Source organism: Temnothorax longispinosus, chromosome 10, assembly GCF_030848805.1.
Source record: "Temnothorax longispinosus isolate EJ_2023e chromosome 10, Tlon_JGU_v1, whole genome shotgun sequence".
Lineage (NCBI taxonomy): Eukaryota > Metazoa > Arthropoda > Insecta > Hymenoptera > Formicidae > Temnothorax > Temnothorax longispinosus.
The window spans coordinates 16,506,449-16,523,057 of NC_092367.1; the positions used below are offsets into that span (position 1 = coordinate 16,506,449).

Here is a 16,609-nt window from a genome sequence, read left to right on the forward strand (position 1 = left end):
AAACCTTGGAACATATTGAATCGTCGGGCTCGGGCGTCGAGCAACGCGCCGACGCGTCTTCCGCGGCCGTTTATTTTCAGAGTGCCGTCGGACGTATTAATTAGGAACGCGGTAATGAGATGCGTGACGTGAACGGCCCGGGCAGGGCCGCTCCGGCACTCGCTCGGTCGCTCGGTCCCTCTGGCGGTGTCTCTCCCAAGCGGGGAGGTCCGTCGGGTGGTGCTGGTGCTGGATACGTTCCGGGATATGCTACGTATCATCGCGCCGCGTTGGGGTTAGCTGCGATTCTGCCGTGCATCGCGCCGCCGAGGTATGCCGCCGTATACGTTCGCCTCCGAGCGACGGGGGGACGGGACACGGCGAGCGGCGCCGGCGGCGAGAACCCGCCCGGCTACGAAGAGAGCGCACGAGGTCGCGACGACCCCCCCGGGTCGAACACCGCGCGCCCGCGCGCCGTCTCGCCTTCCCGTCTCCTACCGTCTCTCCCGTGAGAACCTTCTGACCTGTAGAAAAAAATTCGCGCCGCCCGAGAGATTCGCACGTCTTTAACGTGGATCCACGAGGTTGTTTCCCAATTCAGCTACGAGCATTCGGTCGCGGTCACGAAACGCTGTCGTTCAAAACTGATGCGCAGAGAGAGGCATATGTCTCGAGCACGTCGCGCGACGTGACACTTGTTTGCATCTCGCTCAGACTCGGGCGTGATTCAGGCTCGCAAACGTGCTCTTGGCCTTAGCTTGTGTAACATGTTTACATTTTCCAAGTCGAGTCGCATCAGAAGCCTTTCAACATCCCGTATATCAAAATAATCTTGTTAATACCTATTCTCGTTTTACAGGAAGGAGAGGAATAGGCGGAGGAGGAGGAAGATCTTACGATGCATCGTTTCTGAAAAGCACAGAGACGATAAATGATGATTGGAGACAGACTGCGATTATTATAATACAATTTTGTCTACTTCGGGACTAAGGTACGGTTTGTTCGGTAAGACCTTTCGATGGAATGCGACACGTACCTTGAAGCAACGAAAATATTCTTCAGATCTGCCTTTTCCTCCATTATGCTGGCTCTGAAAGTGTTTGCTTCAATTGGAAATCGCTCAACCCCAGTAGAAATCATTTCCATCAATCGCGGACGAATCCCACGTATACTTTTTGCAAAGGCATGAATACAAAATGGTGATAGATTAGCGATGTGCCTTCATCTTCGGTATTTCAATTTTACTATGACAGTAAGTGTAATGTTACAAAGAATGTGACTATATTTAATTTTTAGAAACAGTAACGATCTAACGTCCGTGATAAAATTGATGGTTTCTTTTTACAGGAAACGTCTTGACACATTTTGAAGAAAAGAGCGTATGTGATAAATTATAAATTTCTTGACGGTGCAGCCATACATACCGAAAGATGGACAGCTCCGAATACGAAATGGTCAGAAACATGACCCTTCTCTTCTTCTTCGAACGACTGATGGACAAGGGTGGTCCGCGTACGTTGCACGACCTAAGTTGCCAGTTCGGGGCTAAAGGATTCACGAAGGAGATGCGTCAAATAGCGGGAGGATCGCAAAGTGGCCTTAAGAAATTTCTGGCGCAGTATCCGGCACTCTTCCTGATCGACGGCGAGTACGTGTCCGTCAACACGTTTCAGCCGGTCGTGGAAGAGGAGAGCGGGAATAAATCTGGTAAACGCGACTACGCCCGCGAGGCCGTAGAATACTTTACGAATAAGCTATTGCAATACGGGGTGGGCACCGAAGTGCCTATCAAGAGCCTCCTGGGTCATCGGTCGCAAGCCTCGCCGGAAGTCAGGCATATATCCGGTCAGCACTATAAGGAATTTCGTGATTTTCTCTTGAGGTATCCCGATGCGTTCGTGATCAGCGAGGATAACGTGATATTGAAGCAATACGAAGGCATGAAGCCGGAGCCGTTTCATGAACTGGAGCCAGATATTCCAATAGATCCGGACGTCACGGCGAAACTGTTGGACTTTTTCTGCGTGTGCATCGAGCAGAAGGGCCCGATTCTCATAGATCAGTTATTCAGTATGGTCGATGAGCAGTTCACCCACGAGAGTTGGACGAGTATATTCAAGACGCCGCAAGATCTGTCCACTTTTATAAAAATGTTCCCGGATGCCTTTCACGTGCAAACCAATCTGGTGACGTTGATAGCCCGACCGAAATCTTCCGTGATGGAACCCGCGGCCGCGAAAACGAAGACCGCGAGCGGCAATCAGCGCAATCAGAGTAACAACGTGGCTCACACGAACAATGTGGTGCCGATCGTTCCACCGAGCAAGATCCAACTCTCCCCGCCTTCGGATCGATTCGAAAACGTTTGTAACAACGCGACATCACAATCCAATTCGCTGCAGAATGCGTGCACATCGCCCGCTGTTGAAAGCAATAATAATTCACCGCCCGTGAGTTTGCAGCAGCAGTCTCTGAAGCAGAGATTCAATACAATTGTTATGAGAACTCTGGCGGATAATACGGAACGGGATCGTAGTTTGCAAACCGCCCAGATGGGCGACGCGTGGAAATTGAAGGTGCTACAGCAGACCAGGGTGATAGCGACTTCACGGGAAAGCCTTCAAGTTGTAGAGGATATAATAAATCCTCGAAAGCCTCCCCCTGACGGCAAGGTGGTCGTCTCTTTCGATTGCGAGGGCATAAATCTTGGCGTTAAAGGACAGCTGACTCTTGTACAAATTGGTACGATGAGCGGTCAAGCGTATGTGTTCGATTTGGTCACGTGCCCGAGTCTTATTCAAGCTGGAGGTCTCCAGAAACTGCTGGAACATCCTCATGTTATTAAGGTAAAAATATGTATATAAAATAATGTCATAATAATATATAACAAATAGAAATAGATAAAAGGTATATAATTACTTTACATAGGCAATTATTTCAAGCCTGTAAATTTGTGTTGATTTTTGCAGGTGATTCACGATTGTAGAAATGACAGTGTCAATCTGCATAATCAGTTTAAGATTACGTTAACGAATGTTTTTGATACGCAGGTACTTAATATTCTTTTGCTCTTTTAATATTGAGATAATATATTATTACATTTGTATAAAATGGTAATATCTTTTATAGGCTGCGCACGCAGTGCTTCAGTTTCAAGAAACAGGGAAACCTGTGTACAAAGTTAAAAACGTTAATCTGAACACTTTGTGCGATCATTATGGTGCTCCGTGTAATCCATTGAAAGAACAATTGAAAAATATTTATCGTAAAGATCAACGTTATTGGTCTCGGCGACCCATGACTCGCGACATGCTAATTTACGCGAGCAGCGATGTTTTAAGCCTTGTACCTCAAGTTTATAATGCTATGTCTAGGTATAGTTTTATTCGCTACTTGTGAATAATAGATTTTTCTCGTGATTAATGGGCTACAAACTAATAACGGTTTTCTGTATATTATTGACAGACTTATAAAGCCAGAAGTACAAGGTCTTTTTGCAGAGCTGTGCGAAGAACAGATTCAAATGCACATAAGACCGTCGGATGTAAAGGCACGTAAGAAGCAGCGAAAGGTCGAGACCGAAGTGGCGGATCTGAAAAGGAGAATGGAAGAAGCGACGAATAAAAATATTGTATTGAGTAATCGCGAAATTCGGCTTCTTCGCTACTTGGATCTTACCGAAGACGAAAAGGAAAAGCTCAAAGGAAGTTACAAAGTTGCTAGAAAATTGGAAAAGCTAGAGAATATGGGCCAGGATAAGGCCGATAGCAGCGATGATGACGACGAGGATAAAACGGATGATCATGAGTATCAGAGCTTGGAAAGCTACACATCGGAAAATTCTCACTCTGGTAAAATATCAAAATGACAATTTCGTTTGCCATTTAATATACACAAGTTAGAATGCAAAATTATTGAAAATTTAAAATTATGTATATATATATTTTTTTTAAGTATTAAATAAAATTATTAAAATGTAAAAATATATGGGTTTATCTCATTAACGAGTTTTAGCGGTTTTATATGAATATAATTTTACGATTTAAAAATCAATTTTTTCAGGTGGCATCTTATCGCCACGGAACGCCGACACTCCAAGTTTAACTGAGTCAATGCAAATGATGGACGAAATACTCTCAGACGGTCGGATGGACAAACTGGAGAAAATTGAGAAACTGGAAGCCATACTATCAGCTGTTACTAGCTCCGCGACTGACCAGCTTTCCACCAACAATGCGGATGTGTCGCCTATCAAATGCGTCTGCACGTGTCAAGACGATAAGACCGATAATCCGCGGACGGATCGCCAGGCCGCTGGAATTAGTGTGGCTTGTCAAACGCTTAGCACAGGTGATATAGTGTTTACTAGAGTTTTTGTCAGCGAGGAGGAAAAAGAGAGAGTAAGATTATTGAATTCGCCAAAAAAGTAGGTATTACAGCTGCTGTGAAAGTAGTAGAAAAGTTGCCATTTATAGGTTTTTTTATAAAACGGAACGATTGCATAAAAGAATTTAAGTAGTTGAAATTTATCTATTTTATGTAATATATATAAAACAAGATTCATAGAGAGAGCAGAACTGGCGAAACTCGCAGAATGTTTTCTGACGTGTCTGCTCCCTTAAAAAAGTGTCTTAAATGGATAGGCCTTGTTATACATGCCTTTCCAGATCTGACGGTATAATGATCAGATTTTTGGAAAAAGGTTATTAATTTTTAATATGAGGATATTGTATGTTTATTATGCTGCTTGAAGATTATCTTTCTTTTACGAAGCGTTTAAGAAAGACCGAATCGTTTCAGTGACAAAAATAGTAGTAACAAGATATAAGCGCGAACAAGGTTTTAATAGCCGCAGATTTTGTGATTTTTAACATACTTTAATTTGCGGCTTTTTATATTTTTCTCGGGATTAGACTGCTAAAAATTGTTTTAAAAATATTGTCTCAAAATATGCATACATGTACAAATATCAACAGAAGAATTATACTGTTTATATAGGAGTAACGATTGCTGACGCTTTTAATAGCGTTGCGAAATTAACAAAATACATATCTCACGCTTGCGAAATATTTTTTATGTGAAGTACTGCATTAAAATCGCTAATTTTTAAGTCTTGTATGGCCTAGTTTGCGTCATTTAACTAAAGGGACGAATTGTCGGCAGTAATAGAGCATAACAGCGACTGTCTTCACAAATAAATGCTTTTTCCCCACAGGATTTAAGCCTATGCACGCGAAATGAACTTATGCAGACCTCTTCCTTACATCGATCATAGATATAACTTATTTTCGTATATAGCTATACAAGTGCCAACTTAATATAGAATATATACAATAAACGGATTAATACATTTTATATTTGTATTTAATTACGTGCTTGGTGAATAATTATGCTCGCACTTCCAGTAAACGATTAATATTCTCATAGTATTAAATAAGATAAACGCATTATTCGTGTCGCATAGATCTGCATTTATACTCTTCTAATAACATATCATTAATAAGTAAACTGCCAGCGAGGGAAATGACAATTTCAAGAGATCCAAATAAATCATTGTCATCGTAAATTATCAGTGTTTTTAGTGCAATACTTTACACATGGACGTATGATAGATAATATGTATATGTTTAATATCGATCGCGTAATCCTTTTTTAATATTAAAAGCATATTATGAAGATATATAGCCGAAAGACGAATTATATAAGCGAATCATTAACACATTCTCATTTATTATCAATGGAAAGGCTCAATTAGCATCAAATTGTTCGACTATCTCTATATACTGTATAAAGTACACTAGAAGTTACACTGTAGTATACCTACGTTTCTTTGATCTAATCAAAACGCCGATTACTAGCAATATTTTTTATAAAATTCTTAAGAATGTGAGACAAGTACATCTCGGGTGTCCTTTAGTATTTTATTGTAGATGTTTGATTATTATATTTCGTTATATAATTGGAAAGGAAACTAATAAGAAGATAATACTTTTGTGGGAGTATCTTGTTAAAGAATGCGTAACTGCGTTGTTACTAAAAAGTGCAATTTAGTTCATCGCAGAAATACATTTGGTACACGAGTTATTATTCCGGCAGCTATTTGAGTATGTTACTTTATATCAGGATAATTTTGCATGGGTGCGTTTGCTCCTCGATATACAGAAACTTTATTTGAGAGAAGATACTCTCTCGCGGCTCTATATATATAAACTATATTTACGAAAATTCGACGAGAATATAAATGTCTAAGAATATAAAACAATCATACATCCTTAGGCTTGGGTTTAATTTTGTTCATGTTATGGTCTCTTTTAGATGCCTTCTTTTTAATTCTCTAATATATATTGTAATACAAATTTTTATAAATATATAATACCACTTATATATTTATAAATTTTACACATATACAAATTTCTCTGTATACGTATTATATATTAATAAGCATTCATATTTTTATCCCTTGCACTCATATATTGACTTTGGGATAATCCCCCATGGGATTAAGTTTTAACTAAATTAATTCTTGTTAACATAAATTATTAGTGACTTATTAATTGTGAATTCAATAAACATGGAAGAAAAAGATTATAGATACTTTCGCTTTTGAAATCAATTACAAAATTCAATTCAGTTTATATATGAGATGAGTGCTGAGGACTGATAAAAGAATTGTACAGCGTAACATTTGCTTGATGATAATATAGTTTGCAGATTAATTAATTGGCTCGCTATTCAGTTCACCCCGACTTTTAGAAAAGAAAACGTCTTAATGCCATTCTTTATTTATTAACATACATTTTCTTTTCTAATTATCTGGGTGATTCGATTTTTACCAGCAATATTTCAAGGTTGGGCTAAAAAGATATCTAAATTATTTTGTGACGCATTTATATCAAGTCATAATAGTAATTATACTATAAAAAAAAACAAGGAACATCACAAAAATATTTATACGAAAGAATGCTGATTCATATAATTAATAATGACTAATTCGTTGCACACAGATGCGAAGTAAAGTCTAAAACGACTATACGTAATAAAGAATATTACAAAAAAGATTAATACGTGTATTTATTTGTTTTTATACCATTCTTTTCTAACTATTTAGCTAGATAGATACTTTTATACTTTGCTACATTTATATCTGATCATACGTGAAGTTTTCGAAAAGAGAAAAGAAACAAAACATTTTTATTTATTTTTTATTGTTGAAAATCGATGCGGAAAACGCTGTATATTATTTTAGAAACAATAGTATGCAACTGAAAGTAATAAGTTTTTCATAATAATATTGCTTTATTTTAAATTTTACAACTTTCTACATACATATACAAATAAAAATATTATACGAATAAAAACATAATCTGCGTCAATTTTTATAGCCTTTATCTATACAAAACGTAATACAATCGTCTAACCATCAGCTCTATTTTTAACAGCTGCTTAAACAAAAATTTTCTCCTAAAATCATAATACTGAAGTATATCAAGATGATTATACTTGCGTACATATAAACACTGCCATACGTCGTAAAAGTTATTTAAGATACAGTATAATATTCTTCTCTATAGTAAGATTTTTATATGGTTTAATATACGTTTCCTTAGAGTTGCCTTTTGAAAAAATCGCATCCGCATAGTCTGTATACTTTACTTGTGAGCATAATTTATACCCCAACATATCTGTATCTTCATGTGACAACAAATTTATAACGCCTGGAGGTATTCCACATGTTGAGAACATATCACAATATGGTGACAGATCACAGAAATTTGCACCAAACATGACAATGACAGAGTTGCCAGCAATTAAAGTTTGCATTAATCGAAAAAACAAAACGCTTTCATTTTCCTCCCTAAGAATGATAACACCTAATGGCACACGAGCTATCGTTCTTTCTACTTCTGCATTTCGAGAAAGATATCCCTCTATACAAAATAAATATGGGAATTTTAACCATCTTGTGACTATAGCTGCCAATACAAGTTTGCTAAAAAGAAAAAAACAAAAGATAATTGTTGAAAAGTTATCAAGCAAACATAAGTAGAATATTACAAAAACTTATAAGAAGTTTTCAATAACTCAAAAAATACCCATTAAGTTTTAACATGGACGCAAGTTTTGATAATATTTGTATTCTAGTCTTAACGGACTTGATACTCCAAGTTTTGAATCCATTCTCAGCTGACTCATAGCATCTTATAATATCGTCGCTATAATAACGATACATTAATTGATTAAAAGTTCAATGTGTCTTTGTTCAATTTTTCAAATACAAGAATTATTATTGCAGTTAATAAGATCAAGAAAACGTATACTTTCATACTTTGTTGCATTTGCCCACAGGTAGTCATTATGCTTCCAATACATGCCCTTTACAGGTTTCTGCCAGGTACCGTCGTAAAACAGATCACAAATTAAATTAAAGTTTATTTCCGCGATATGTGAGAGGTGTACTACATTTACACTGTGTTCTGTATCAGTTGAATCCGATTCTGATATTTGTTTGCGAATGTCAATTATGGTTCCCTGCTTTTTTGTATACTCACACATTTCTTCATAAGGGAAAAGCACGGCAGTACCAGAGAAATGCATGTATGAATTTATTAATATTATATGACTCTGAATGATTAAGAAATAGAAAAAGTATTTTAATGAAGCCTAAGATAATTCTTCCCTATATATTATGTTATATAATTTAAATAATGTACATTTAAAGATAGCGCTAAATTCTTCGCAGCTACAATATTTTCGGACCATATAGATACTACACTTATAGTATGCTCATGATACACATGAAGTTGAATATCTTTCAATGACTGAAATGTATCAATAATGAGTAACATCTCTTCACAAGCTGTAATGTCTGAATAATGTCTCTTCATAAGCCATACAAATTTTTCTTTCACTTGTTCCTGCACCCATATCATATGTAAAGGAAATTTGTCTGTTATTATTAAATAGTTAACAACCGCATACAAGTCTGAATCCTCTAGAATTATCATTTCGCCCTCTGTAATAATGTGTTCTGCATAAGTACTTGTACGAAAATTCTTAATTATAAAGAAAAGATATGTTTTTATGAACAGCACGCATTACAATATAAACAAATACTTTTGTTACCTAAATCAATTAAACTTAGCCCAGCTATTACTACTGAATAAGTATTTTCAGGCCATAAGGAATCTGTGCTAGAAGACAGAAAATATATAACTAATATTATAAAAAGTATTTAAAACATTAATTTTTAATGTAAGAACTTCTGAATTAATAAATATGAAAATAAGTATATTAATAAGTAAAATTTTTGTTATGTATATAGATATGTATATATGTATATAGTTACAAGATAGGAAGTAACAAAAATGCTTTTATTTCAAATTCATCACATATACGGAAGAGTGTAAGTATTAATGGAAAGATCGTCACTTGAATAATCTCGAAACTATCATCTAGATTTAGAAAACAAAATAAAAATATAACATAAGATTTTTATAAATAACTTAATGCAGCTATTGCTGTTACTTATAACAAAATGAAGACGCAAATAATATATTATTGATATACACAACTACACTTGCAAGAATAATATTACTGTACCTTTGATATACTTAATGTATGCTGCATAATGATTTAAATACCCTACAATAGTATCAATCATATCTACGTGTGCACAAACAGATTTAAAAAACGATATATTATCTTGTATTATATTCGCCAGTACCTCCAATCTATATAGATGCAAAAGAGAAAATATTAAAAATAACAAAAATAGAAAAAGCAACGTCCACGTCTCTTATTATTCCGTCTTAAAATTATCGTTATTCACCTGTTTGAAATATTGATGGAATTATGGAACCTTACTGTCTTAGATAGATCACTTATTTTTTCCAGTGCTTCCTAATAATACACACAAGAAACAGCGTTAGACACAAAAAAAACAGACTAAAACTCTTTCTTATATTAGTATTAACTATTAAATTTCATAACTTATCCGCAGCAGCACATTGATATCTTCTGCGCACATCAATATACTTACGTCTTTGTCGATATTGTAATCTAGATCAGTATAATATTCATTTAAAACTTCTAGTCGCTTCATGATTGCTAATCCGACTCAATGATATTGTAAGAAGAAATCGAAATTGCAGTTAGTCGTTATCCTTCAAGAGACAGGAAAGGACAGAATAAAGGAACGGTATATCGCTGGCAAATATCATATTAAGATCGACGAAGTGGGGATGTCGCGAACAAATCGCACATTGTTTACATTCATATGTACGTTCGCAACAATAAAAACGTTGGCATTCTCTAGACGAAGTTCCTTAAGGAGTAATTCTTGTACAACGTCCTCACGCCGCTGCGCCTCGTTCCACAAATCTTAGTCATTCGTTAAAAAATAAACCTCTATTTCCATCGTTAGATTTGAAAATTATTGTCGGAATCTACGCTATCGGACTGTACGAGCGTGCAGGAGGGGTGTTATTGGGTCGAACAAACGGGAAGAACTATCCTGATTGACTGTGTCTCATGTTACTACCTTTTTTCGAACGATTTAAAAGATATACTCGCGCACAGCATGTAAATTATATTTAGGACGGAAATTCGATAAGAATATAAATCTCTAGTAAGATTATAAAACAATCATACATTTTTTTAGGCTCAGATTTAATTTTATTCATGTTATGGTCTCTTTTAAATGCCTTTTTTAAAATCTTCCATATATATTGAAATAGAAATTTTTATAAATATATAATATCAATTATATATTTATACATTTACACGCGTATACAAATTTTTCTGAATATTTATAAAATCATTTACATGTTCATCGCTTTCACTCATCTATTGACTTTAAGATAATCCACTTAAGAGAATATTGTGAGTTCTAAGAATTCTAACTAGACTAATTCTTGTTAACATAAATTATTAATGACTTGTTAATTATAAATTCGATAAACGCGAAGGAAAAAGATTATATTTCGCTTTTGGAAATCAATTACAAAAACTCAATCTAGTTTATAAATGAGATGATTTGTTGAGGATTGATAAAACAATTGTACAGTTTAATATTTATTTGATGATAATATAGTTTGCAGATTAATTAATTGGTTCACTGTTCGATTCACCCTGACTTTCAGAAAAGAAAATGTCTTAATGTTCTTTATTTATTAACATACGTTTTTTTTCTAATTATCTGGGTGATTCAATTTTTATCAGCGATATTTTAAGATAATAATAGACTAAAAAGATATCTGAATTATATTATAACGCATTTATATTAAGTTATAATAGTAATTACACTAAAAAAAGCAAAGAATATCACAAAAAATATTTATACGAAAGAATGCTAATTCGTATAATTAACAATGATGATAATTTGTTACATACAGATGCGAAGTAAAGTCTGGAACGAATATACGAATATACGAATAATAAAGAATATTAGAAAGCAGATTAATATGTGCATTTATTTGTTTATACATTATTCACTTCTATTTCAATAAATAGATACTTTTATATTTTACTACATCTATATGTGATCATACATAAAGTTTCCGAAAAGAGAAAAAAAACAAAATATTTTTTTTTTATTTCTGAAAATCGATACGTACTGAAAATGCCGTATATTATTTTAGAAACATAATAGTCTACAACTGAAAGTATTAAGTATTTTCATAATAATATTGCTATTAAATTTTACAATTTTCTATATATACAAATGAAACTATACGAATAAAAACAAAACCTACGTGAATATTTATAGCCTCTATCTACAAAACATAACACAATTATCTAACCATCAGTTCTATTTTTAACAGTTGCTTAAACGACATAAATTTTCTTCTAAAATCACAATACTGAAGTATATCAAGATGATTATATTTGTGTACATACATTTAAAACAAACCCTGGCTACATCATCAAAATTATTTAAGACGAACTATAATGTATTTGGTTGTAGTAAGGTTGAGATATGGTCCAACATATGCATCTTTAGAGGTGCCTTTTAGAAAATACCTATCTGCATAGTCTGTGTACTTTTCTGAGCATAATTTATGTTCAAGCATAATTGCGTCCTCATGTGACAACAAATTTATAACGCCTGGAGGTATTCCACATGTTGAGAACATATCACAATATGGTGTCAGATTACAGAAATTTGCATCAAACATCACAATGACAGAATTGCCAGCAATTAAAGTTTGCATTAATCGAAATAATAAGACGCTTTCTTTTTCCTCCCTAAGAATGATAACACCTAATGGCTTACGAACGTCCGTCATCTCTGCCTTTCCATTTTGATATACATATCCGTTCATGGGACATAAATATAGGAATTTTAACCATCTTGTCACTATAGCTGCCAATGCAAGTTTACTAAAAAAGAAAAACGAAAAGATAATGATTGAATGGTTATCCAGAAAACATAAGTAAGGTATACAAAAACATATAAGAATTTTTGGTAACATTTGATGATATACTTATTAAATTTTAATATGGACTCTAGTTTTGATAATATTTGTATTCTAGTCTTAATGGGCTTAATACTCCAAGTTTTGAATCCCTTCTCAGCTGACTCATAGCATCTTATAATATCATCGCTATAATAACAACACATTAATTGGTTAAATCAATGTACCTTTGTTCAATTTCTCAAAAATACAAGAATTATTGCAGTTAATAAGACCAAGAAAACATATGCTTTCGTACTTTGTTGCATTTGCCCACAAGTTGTCATTATGCTTCCAATACATGCCCTTTACAGGTTCTTGCCACGTACCATCGTAAAACAGATTAAAAATTGAAGTAAAGTTTATGTCCGCGATATGTGAGAGATGTACTACATTTACACTTTGTTTTGTCTCAGATGAAACTGATTCCTTCTCGCGAATCTCATTCAAGGTTCGTTGACTCTTTACATAGTCAACTATTTCTTTGTAAGGGAGAAATGTGTGACAACCATCAGAGAAATCCATATGTGTATTTATGAATACTGCGTGACACTAAATGATTAAGAAACAGATAAATCATTTTAATAAAGCTTAAGATAATTCTTCCCGATATATTGTGTTATCTAATTTAAATAATGTACATTTAAAGACAGCGCTAAATTCTTCGCAGCTACAATATCTTCGGACCATATAGATACTATATTTATTATATTAGTCGCACATTCATGGAGTTGAATATCTTTGAATGATTGAAATGTATCAATAATGAGTAACATCTCTTCATAAGCCGTAATGTCTGAATAATGTCTCTTCATAAGCCATACAAATTTTTCTTTCACTTGTTCCTGCACCCATATCTTATGTAAAAGACATTTATCTGTTATTATTAAACAGTTAATAACCGCATACATGTCTGAATCCTCTAGAACTATTATTTCTCGCTCTGGAAAAGTATGCTCTGCATGAGTACTTGTATCAAAGTTCTTAATTATAAAGTAAAAATACGTTTTTATGAACAGCACACGTTACAATATAAACACTATAAATAAATAGTTTTGTTACCTATCCCAACTGAACTTTGCCAATATTTTATCTTTTTACAGGCTTTATCAAAGTCTATTGGGGAATCTGTGCTAGAATACAGAAAATATATAACTAATATTATAAAAAGTATTTAAAACATTAATTTTTAACGTAAGAACTTCTGAATTAATAAATATGAAAATAAGTATATTAATAAGTAAAATTTATATAATATATATATATATATATATATATAGTTACAAGATAGGATATAGCAAAAATGATTGTATTGCAGATTTATCACATATATTGAAGAGTGTAACCAATAATGGAAAGATAATCCTAAGAGTATCCTTCAACATATCACCTAGGATACAAAATGAAAATGTAACATAAGATTTTCATATATAACAACTTAATGCGTTCATTGCTACCCGTTATTGTTACTTATAAAAAAATAAAAATGCAAATAATAATATTGATATACACAATTACACTTATAAAAATATAATATTGTACTGTACCGCTGACATACTTCATCTCTTGTTCATAAAATTTTAAATACCCTACAATAGTATCAATCACATCTACGTGTCTACAAACAGATTTAAAAGGCAATATGTTCTCTTGTATTAAATTTGCCAGTACGCCCAGCCTATAGATGCGAAAGAGGGGATATTAAAAATAACAAAAATAGAGAGCAACTTCCACGACTCTTATTATTCTATTTTAAAATTATCATTATTTACCTGGTTGACATAGAGATGTCAGTATTAAATCTTTTCTCGGATAACTCATGTATTTCTTTCAGTGCTGTCTAAAAATGCACACAAGAAGCAGCGTTGCACATAAAAAAAGAAAAACAAACCGGATTAAGGCTCTTCCTAATATTAGTCTAACAATAAGTTTTGCAAGTTATCCACGTAATGCATTATATTATACTTTGTGTGCATCTCAATATACTCACTTCTTTGTCGTTCTTATCGTAATCTAGATTAGTATAATATTTATTTAATACTTCTAGTTGCTCCATGATTGTTAATCCAAATCAATATTTGTAACAAGATATAGAAGTTGTTATTAGTCGTTATCGTTGCGGAAAATTCACGAGACAGGAAAGGACAGATAGGATCGGTATTTCGCTGCTGGCATAAATAACAGATTAAAACCTAAGAAGTGGGGATGCCGTGAATAAATCGCACATTGTTTACATTTATATGTACGTTCGCAGCAATAAAAACGTTGGCATTCTCCAGACGAAATTTCTCGAGGAGTAATTCTGGTACACAATCCTCTCGCCGCTGCGTCTCGTTCCTCAGATCTTAGTCGTGAAATAAAACATTCATTATATAAAACAAACCTTGATTTCCTTCGTCAGATCTGAAATTTATCGCCAAAAACTACGTGCCGGTTCTAAACACGAAAGTAAATGGAATCGACTGTACGAGCATGAAGGACGCCGTGTTATTGGTCGAGCAAACAGGAAGAACTGATTATACATCATTGGGCTCGTGTTTAATTTTATTCATGTTATGATCTCTTTTAAATGCATTCTTTTTAATCTTCCATTGACTTTAGGATAATCACACCTTTGGGATTATTGTGAGTTCTAACTAAATTAATTCTTGTTAACATAAATTATTAATGACTTGTTAATTATGAATTCAATAAACATGAAGAAGAAAGATTGATAATCGCTTTTGGGAAATCAATTTCAAAACTCAATCCAATTTTTAAATGATATGAGTGCTGAGGAATGAGGATTAACAAAAACAGCGATATTTTAAGATAATAGACTAAAAAAATATCATCTGAATTACATTATAACGCATTTAAATCAAGTCATAATATTAATATTATACTAAAAAGGCAAAAAACATAATAAAAAATATTTGTACGAAAAAGAATGCTGATCCCATAATTAACAAAGATTAATTCGTTGCATACAGATGCGAAGTAAAGTCTAAATTGTCTAAAACAAATTACGTAATAAAGAATATTAGAAAGAAGATTAATATGTATTATTTGTTTATACACTTTCACTTCTAACTATTTAGCTAAACAGATAATTTTATACTTTGCTACATCTGTATCAGATCATACATGAAGTTTTCGAAAAGCGAAAAGAAACAAAACATATCTTTCTTTTTTTTATTGCTGAAAATCGATAATTACAAAAAATGCTGCATATTATTTTAGAAACATTAGTAGTCGTGTAACTGAAAGTATTAACATATTCGAAAAACATATGTAATTCTGCTTCTTTCGTCGAACACAAGTGGGTCTTTTTAGGCCAGTTAAGATTTTCAAGCTGTAATGATGCCATAAAAAATCTGAAAAAATTCAGGTATACTTTCAAAGGCTTTAAGAATCTATTTATACCGTTATATATGTCTGTTTCTTATTTAGGTTTTTTTTATGAGTCCGTAAAATCTCCGTAAAATTCGAAATGGAAATATCGAGTGAGTCTTGAAAGCTCCACTTGTTCTGCGAAGGGTTAAGTACTTTCATAAAAATATTGCTACTAAATTTTACAATTTTGTATATATACAAATAAAAATATACGAATAAAAATGTAATCTGCGACAATTTTTATGGCCCTTATCTACAAAACGTAATATAATTATCTAACCATCAGTTCTATCTTCAACAGTTGCTTGAACGACACAAATTTTCTCTTAAAATCACAATATTGAAGTATATCCAGATGATATACTTCATGTGTACATACATATAAAACTAACATGTAAAACTAACATCAAAATTATTTAAAATGGAGCATAATATACTGGCATGTAGTAAGGTTTTTATATGATGTAATATATGTTTCGTTTGAGTTGCCTTTCAAGAAAATCTTCTCCGCATAATCAGTATACTTTGCTGAGCATAATTTATACTCCAGCATATTTATATCTTCATGTGACAACAAATTTATAACGCCTGGAGGTATTCCACATGATGAGAACATATCACAATATGATGTCAAATTACAGAAATTTGCATCAAACATGACAATGACAGAGTTGCCAGCAATTAAAGTTTGCATTAATCGGAAAAACAAAACATTTTCATTTTCCTCCCTAAGTATAATAACACCTACTGGCTTACGAACATGCATTGCTTCTATCATTCCATTTCGACTAACTTTAGAA

General features: G+C 33.4%; 2 protein-coding genes and 1 pseudogene across 3 annotated transcripts; 1 reads left to right on the forward strand and 2 right to left on the reverse strand.

The window, feature by feature from the left end:
* Positions 1–45: 45 nt before the first annotated feature.
* On the forward strand, positions 46–7,037 carry Egl (Egl_like_exo domain-containing protein). 2 transcript variants are annotated; one of them, XM_071790224.1, is made up of 8 exons: positions 46–310; positions 839–970; positions 1,042–1,231; positions 1,327–2,825; positions 2,949–3,029; positions 3,109–3,353; positions 3,445–3,830; positions 4,042–7,037. In XM_071790224.1, exons 4-8 carry the CDS (start codon positions 1,410–1,412, stop codon positions 4,407–4,409), a joined length of 2,496 nt encoding a protein of 831 aa, XP_071646325.1. In that variant the 5' UTR covers positions 46–310; positions 839–970; positions 1,042–1,231; positions 1,327–1,409; the 3' UTR covers positions 4,410–7,037. The 2 variants fall into 2 exon arrangements, with proteins under 2 accessions (XP_071646325.1, XP_071646326.1); XM_071790225.1 differs by lacking the exon at positions 46–310 and adding an exon at positions 331–563.
* A 243-nt stretch (positions 7,038–7,280) lies between these two features.
* On the reverse strand, positions 7,281–10,672 carry LOC139820188 (uncharacterized; annotated as a pseudogene).
* An 811-nt stretch (positions 10,673–11,483) lies between these two features.
* On the reverse strand, positions 11,484–16,226 carry LOC139820900 (uncharacterized). Its single transcript, XM_071791484.1, has 9 exons — positions 14,425–16,226; positions 14,207–14,274; positions 13,925–14,112; positions 13,719–13,854; positions 13,497–13,567; positions 13,076–13,377; positions 12,694–12,986; positions 12,465–12,584; positions 11,484–12,360 (listed from the first exon to the last, which is right to left on the reverse strand). Exons 1-9 carry the CDS (start codon positions 14,488–14,490, stop codon positions 11,910–11,912), a joined length of 1,695 nt encoding a protein of 564 aa, XP_071647585.1. The 5' UTR covers positions 14,491–16,226; the 3' UTR covers positions 11,484–11,909.
* Positions 16,227–16,609: the final 383 nt, after the last annotated feature.

Excerpts from the sequence above, each read along its gene's own strand:
- Egl (XM_071790224.1), top strand. The coding sequence starts at position 1,410 with ATGGACAGCTCCGAATACGAAATGGTCAGAAACATGACCCTTCTCTTC. Across the intron at positions 2,826-2,948 it reads AACATCCTCATGTTATTAAG|GTGATTCACGATTGTAGAAA; the intron begins GTAAAAATATGT and ends TGATTTTTGCAG. Across the intron at positions 3,831-4,041 it reads ATCGGAAAATTCTCACTCTG|GTGGCATCTTATCGCCACGG; the intron begins GTAAAATATCAA and ends CAATTTTTTCAG.
- LOC139820900 (XM_071791484.1), bottom strand. The coding sequence starts at position 14,490 with ATGGAGCAACTAGAAGTATTAAATAAATATTATACTAATCTAGATTAC. Across the intron at positions 13,855-13,924 it reads GTATATCAATATTATTATTT|CTTATGTTACATTTTCATTT; the intron begins GCATTTTTATTT and ends ATATATGAAAAT. Across the intron at positions 13,568-13,718 it reads TTTTTGCTATATCCTATCTT|CACAGATTCCCCAATAGACT; the intron begins GTAACTATATAT and ends TCTGTATTCTAG.